Source organism: Puccinia triticina, chromosome 6A, assembly GCF_026914185.1.
Source record: "Puccinia triticina chromosome 6A, complete sequence".
In the NCBI taxonomy this organism is placed as follows: Eukaryota; Fungi; Basidiomycota; class Pucciniomycetes; order Pucciniales; family Pucciniaceae; genus Puccinia; species Puccinia triticina.
This window is the reverse complement of record NC_070563.1, coordinates 3,107,415-3,114,443: the sequence shown is the minus strand read 5'-3', so window position 1 is coordinate 3,114,443 and position 7,029 is coordinate 3,107,415. Positions and strand designations below refer to the sequence as shown.

The following is a 7,029-nucleotide window of genomic DNA, read 5'->3' as shown; positions in this document are numbered from 1 at the left end:
CAGCGCAGTGTGGGAGTTCTTCCAAGATATTGGTATAAAAATGATCAAATGCCCTCAAGGGAACATTGCGTACCTTGAATGACCTCAAAACGCCCAAATCCCCTCAAGGGAACATTGCGTACCTTGAATGACCTCAAAACGCCCAAATCTAGAATACCACTAATTTGGTAGTTTCTTGGTGTTTCTGCAGCTATATCTGAGCGCAGCGTGGGAGTTCTTCCACGATATTGGTACCAACATGTTCACATGCCCTCAAAGATTCATGGTGTACCTTGAATAACCACAAAACCCCCAAATGTAGCAGCCACAATGTGATCAGTTGCCAAATATCACTAATTTGGTAGTTTCTTGGTGTTTGCCACTATATTTCAGCGCAGCGTGGGAGTTCTTCCATGATATTGGTATAAAAATGATCAAATGCCCTCAAGGGAACATTGCGTACCTTGAATGAACTCAAAACGTCCAAATGTAGCAGGCACAATGTGATCAGTTGCCAAATACCACTAATTTGGTAGTTTCTTGGTGTTTCTGCCGCTATATCTGAGCGCAGCGTGGGAGTTCTTCCACGATATTGGTACCAAAATGTTCACATGCCCTCAAGGATTCATGGTGTACCTTGAATAACCACAAAACCCCCAAATGTAGCAGCCACAATGTGATCAGTTGCCAAATATCACTAATTTGGTAGTTTCTTGGTGTTTGCCACTATATTTCAGCGCAGAATGGGAGTTCTTCCATGATATTGGTACAAAAATGATCAAATGGCCTCAAGGGATCATTGTGTACCTTAAATGACCTCAAAACGTCCAAATGTAGCACCCACAATGTGATCAGTTGCCAAATATGACTAATTAGGTAGTTTCTTGGTGTTTCTGCCACTATATCTCAGCGCAGCATGGGAGTTCTTCCATGATATTGAAACCAAAATCTTCACATGCCCTCAGAGATTCATTGATACAGTGAATGACCACAAAACCCCCAAATGTAGCAGCCACGATGTGGTCAGTTGCCAAATATCACTAATGTGGTAGTTTCTTGGTGTTTCTGCCACTATATCTCAGCGCAGCATGGGAGTTCTTCCATGATATTGGTACAAAAATGATCAAATGGCTTCAAGGGATCATGGTTTACCTTGAATGACCACAAAACCCCCAAATGTAGCAGCCACAATGTGATCAGTTGTCAAATATCACTAATTTGGTAGTTTCTTGGTGTTTCTGCCACTATATCTCAGCGCAGCGTGGGAGTTCTTCCATGATATTGAAATCAAAATGTTCACATGCCCTCAGAGATTAATTGGTACAGTGAATGACCACAAAACCCCCAAATGTAGCAGCCACAATGTAATCAGTTGCCAAATATCACTAATTCGGTAGGTTCTTGGTGTTTCCGCCACTATATCTCAGCGCAGCATGGTAGTTCTTCCATGATATTGGTACCAAAATGATCAAATGGGGTCAAAGATTCATTGTGTACCTTGAATGACCACAAAACCCCCAAATTTAGCAGCCACAATGTGATCAGTTGCCAAATATCACTAATGTGGTAGTTTCTTGGTGTTCCTGCCACTATATCTCAGCGCAGCATGGGAGTTCTTCCATGATATGGGTATAAAAATGATCAAATGGCCTGAAGGGATCATGGTGTACCTTGAATGACCTCAAAACGTCCAAATGTAGCAGCCACAATGTGATCAGTTGCCAAATATGGCTAATTTGGTAGGTTCTTGGTGTTTCCGCCACTATATCTCAGCGCAGCATGGTAGTTCTTCCATGATATTGGTACCAAAATTATCAAATGGGGTCAAAGATTCATTATGTACCTTGAATGACCACAAAACCCCCAAATGTAGCAGCCACAATATGATCAGTTGCCAAATATCACTAATTTGGTAGTTTCTTGATGTTTCTTCCACTATATCTGAGCGCAGCGTGGGAGTTCTTCCACGATATTGACACCAAAATGTTCACATGTCCTCAAAGATTCATGGTGTACCTTCAATGACCACAAAACTCCCAAATGTAGCAGCCACAATGTGATCAGTTGCCAAATATCACTAATATGGTAGTTTCTTGGTGTTTCTGCCACTATATCTCAGCGCAGTGTGGGAGTTCTTCCATGATATTTGTACCAAAATGATCAAATGGCTTCAAGGGATCATGGTTTCCCTTGAATGACCACAAAACCCCCAAATGTAGCAGCCACAATGTGATCAGTTGCCAAATATCACTAATTTGGTAGTTTCTTGGTGTTTCTGCCACTATATCTCAGCGCAGTGTGGGAGTTCTTCCATGATATTGGTACAAAAATGATCAAATGGCCCCAAGGGATCATTGTTTACCTTGAATGACCTCAAAACCTCCAAATGTAGCAGCCACAATGTGATCAGTTTCCAAATATGACCAATTTGGTAGTTTCCTTGTGTTCCTCCCACCAACGGTGCAAGAGCTACGCTACGCTACAAAAAGCGGGGCTCTTGGGTAGCGTCGCGGAAAACCGCTGCTCTCAATGCAGAGTAGCGATAGCGCTAGCGGGAAAACGCTACATAGAGCGGTAGCGAAGCGCTACCACCGCTACTGCAAAAATCACCTGCGCGTAGCGCAGCGATTTTTTTGCGCTTTCGCTACAGAATAGCGTAGTGAAAGAGGTGTAGCGCAATGGTGCGCTATTTGCCGCTATCAGCGCTAAATGGCGCTAATTAGCGCAAAAGGCGTAGCGCGTGGCCCCGCTTTTCCAGCTAAAAGCGCCAAGAGCGTAGCACAGCGGATGTCTTTGCCTTTCCAGCAGAAAGCGCACGAGGGGCGCCATCCGCTAAAGCGCAGCTATTTTTGTGGTTGTACATACCAAAAGTCTGCCCACAGGTTGAACCAAGATGATCACATATATAAATTCCGCCTAAATTCCAACATCAGTAGTAAGCCAAAGTGCCATCAGATCCCCTATCCCCTTGATTTTATTGCCCTTGCCCTTCTGCCTTGCTTCAAACTTTGAGATTTCTAGCCAACAAGTCACCCCAGAAAACCAAAAGGGCTCAGATATCCATACAGTTGGTGATGATACCCCTAATCCGTCCATCCCAATCCGTCAATCTGCCCAAAAAAGAACTGTCATCGTAACTCCTGGCTTTGTTCCTACTCAATCCGACTCCAGACGGGCTCTCCATACTAACGTCCCACCCAGACCCAAGGGGCCTGTAACCTCTGCTAGTACATCTACTCGGAGTTCAACTGCAGCTTCAAACCTCCAGACCTCTCAAGTGAGTAATATTTTGGTAGAGCCTCATTTCATGTCAGTGTAGTATGTAATCTGAATTTAATTGTGATAATGTTTAATATTTATCAACTGAAATCAGGATCATAACAATTCCACCCCAGAATCCAACTCGAAAGAACTCTACAACATTAATCAAGACTCTGATGAGGAAAACGCCAAGGCCGCTGAACGCTCAATGAATTTCAAGTCCAAGAAGACCTCGCAAGGACGGCACCAATAGCGTACTTTTATATTTTGTGCAGGTGGAGGATACTACGTCGTACACCTGTTCCTGGTGTCCAAAGATTGTGAAGGCCTCGAACTTGTCATACTACAACCTGAAGATCCATCGTGACGGCTCGAACTGCAAAGGAACCATTTGCGCTGCTTGTGCTGGTTGAACCCAAGCGATTGCCGATGGTGCCAAGCTTCCTCTGACTGCCGCTCAGGCCGATACTCAGAATAAAACCGAGTCCATGAACAAACCGGGTACCACAATTGCCTCATACATGACCAAGGGCCGCTTCGACAACAACACTTTCAACAAGCTCATTGTTTTCTGGTTGCTCCAACACTCCCTCCCACGGCTTCGAGTTGAAGACAAAATTCTTCGCATTGTCTTTGATTACCTTCAGCCTTCAACCTACCTCCACTCGCGAACCTGGGCAGCAACAACTGCACACAGTCTGTATCTTTCGCTTCAGCGTGGTGTCTTGGAAGGTATCCAGGTGTGTTGAATCTCAGTCCAGCGGGGCTCATATGATTTCATGTTTGATTCGTTTTTGGATGATGCACTGACCAAGTTTCATCAAATCTTTAGGACGCCGAATCAAAGATCAGCTTAGTATCTGATGTGTGGACGACCAAAGGGGGCCATAAAGCCTTTTTAGGCATCTCTGTATGCTACATCACCAAATCTTGGGAATATCGTTCACACCACTTATCAATAAAGTATATCTCCTGGAATCACAACGGAAAGTATCTCGCTTCCCCGTTTGCCAGAGTCCTCATCAAGCACAATATCCACCAAAAGATACGTACATTTTACTACCTCTCTTGTATTTTACCAATGTAAGACTCAAAAGTGGTTGTGAAACCCTTTTGCTGAATGGAGAAGGGGATGAAGGAGGTGCAAGCTCTGCCCTTCTATACTACCAGCTACAAGACCCACCAAGGTAAGCTTGGCAAGTTTTAATAAGTGATAGGAGTGGTTAGCTCAAGATAAGTTTCTCGTGACACAGTATAAAAAGGTTGTTATTCAGTATGTAAGGGTTGTTATATGTAAGTAAGAGGGTTGAGTGGGTACGTAAGTGTTTTGGGTGATGGGTGAGTATAAAACTTGATGAGTAATAAACTGAGGAACTACAAATGGGGGGGAGAGAGCTCCTTATATAGACAAATGTGAGGGATTTTGGCTCCAGGGAAGCCCCTGAGGGAGGTATTTTAGCTGGCCTGGGCTGTACAACATGAGGGAGTTAAGAGGGAGTGGCTGTGTACAATTTATGCAAGGGGTGCATACATGAGGAGGGGCTGTGCCAAATGATGTCATAGTTCATGCAAGGGGCGCATAAGCTGTGCAGGGAATGATCATGTGATGTAATAAGACCAAACAAAGTGGAGTTAGAAGGAACTAGAATGTGGGGAACCATTCAGTTGAAGGGGCACAGCCTGCAGGGGAAGTGCTGCATGATGTCATGTACACAACAAACAAACCCAAACCAATATATGTAGTGGGGATAGAATGGTGTGGGGAATGTGTCTTGAGGCACCTGAAAGGTGGTTGACTGGGTGCTACAGGTTGTCCAAAGGGTCTAACTTCCAGTGTAGTGGGGCTTCAGTGATGCTTCCAGGGGGGACTAGGGGTTACTTTAGCCATGGAGTCCATTTATGGTGTCCAATGGATGGTATCTTGAGGCCTTCTGTATGTACATGAGAAAAACTTTTGATTTTTCCACATTTTTGCGTACCACACCGACCGCAAACGTTTCTAAATCTTCAATAAGCTCACTTTACGGTTTTTTTCTTGTTTACATCCTTTCGAAGACGACTGATTCAGGTTCAAACAACTTCACCATGGTGAAGGAGTTATCAAAGCTGATCAAACAGCACGATGGAACTACCTGGGACCCTTCGGTGAGCCACCAGCGCTGCTTTTGCCACGTTGTTGCTTTAGTTTGTGGTGCAGGCCTCGCTGCAATCAAGCTTTCCACCGCCGATGGTCCCCCCCACTCAAAAAAACCCAAAAACTTCCCAACCCTTGAAACAATCAGCAAAGAGGGAGAGATGATCAATGATGGCATCAAGGCTTCAGAAGCTGAGGACGAAATTGATCCCAAAGATGTATCTGATGAAGAGTCGCAAGCCAAATCCGAATCTGAAGTTGATGATCGAGACAGTTCCGGGGGCGGGGTGACTAGTAGTAGCAAGAAGTCCAAAGCAAAGTACGCAACAAGTGGTATTGGTTCCACTTTAAAAAAGGTCGGTCCAATCAGTCTCCATATGTCATTTCAGTCTCATCAAGCTAAGTCAACTCGCACCTTTTGCTTGATCCCTTCTAGATCGACTATGTATGTCGCCGAATAGCTAGTTCCCCTGCGAAACAGGCAGAGTTCCAAGTCTGGGCGCATAAGTTGGGCTATGATGGCCCAGGGATCATCGGAGGCTATGGTATACGATGGAATATTGCATACAAGAGTAGGAATCGAGCATACCAAGCGTGAAAAGTAAGTTGAATGCTTTCTTTCAGTCAGATTGACCGACCATCAAGAGTCTTAGACTTGATGTTGTACTTTTAGGTTGTGAATCAACTCTTGGCCAACGAAAGTGAGAACGGTAGGGGGAACTTTTTCAAACGGTATGAGTTCTCATCTGGAGAATGGGACAACATCAAGGTTTTGAACAGCGTTCTCAAGGTACTCCGCAGCTTTTTTATTGATGCATTTATGATACTCACGTTGATCGTTTTCTTTAACTTACCCACGACAGATATTCCTGGAACTGACCAAACGAATGGAGGGTGATGGACCCTCTTCCTTGATGGTCCTTTACGAGTACAGCCGCCTTCTCAATACCTTAGATCAGCTCAAGACAGCATGTCAAGGCAACATCTTGGAAGCTATGTTTGATCCGATGATCAAGGTGGCCACCAAATATCAAGATCTTGCTCTTCAGTGCAAGCCTATACTGATGGCCACGGTATTACATCCTGCATGGAGGCTACTTTTGTTCACTAACAAATTCCCTTCACATCTCGCGACCGTTCAAGACCTCCTCAATCAAAAATTTAAAGAATGCCAGCTGTTGCTCAAGCCAACCAAGGAAGCATCGCAAATCGTGGCCCCCGACGATGATGAATACAATTTTTACCCAAGCAACCTTGGACCCGACAATGATGAACAAGAACTGAGACGATACCACGAAACAAGCCTCTCCCTCAGTATCAAAGGGAAGGTCTTGCTCTGGTGGAAGGTACATGTCTGCTTGTCTCTACTTTTTGTCTGATTATACCCTCTAGAACTAACACTCATCTTTGCCAATCCTGTTGTGTTTACAGGCTCAGGCCCCATCCTTCCCTGTCCTCGCCTCCCTTGCCAGGGACTACCTCACATGTGCGAGCAGCTCAGCCTGTGTTGAGCGAACGTTTTCAGCGGCTTCTGACATTGCTACAACTGGATGTGGCTCGCTTTCACCCCGAACAATTGAAAGGGGCATAAGCAGCCACTTGTGGCTTCGTCAAGGGGTCAGGGCTGTGGGAGAATTCGATGACTGTATCGCCGT

The 7,029-nt window shown here is 44.9% G+C and overlaps 1 protein-coding gene across 1 annotated transcript; it reads left to right on the top strand.

Annotated features, from left to right (window-relative positions):
• Positions 1-3,053: 3,053 nt before the first annotated feature.
• On the top strand, positions 3,054-3,452 carry PtA15_6A381 (uncharacterized protein; the record flags this gene model as incomplete). Its single annotated transcript, XM_053170080.1, has 3 exons — positions 3,054-3,112; positions 3,181-3,256; positions 3,375-3,452. 3 exons carry the CDS (start codon positions 3,054-3,056, stop codon positions 3,450-3,452), a joined length of 213 nt encoding a protein of 70 aa, XP_053021307.1.
• Positions 3,453-7,029: the final 3,577 nt, after the last annotated feature.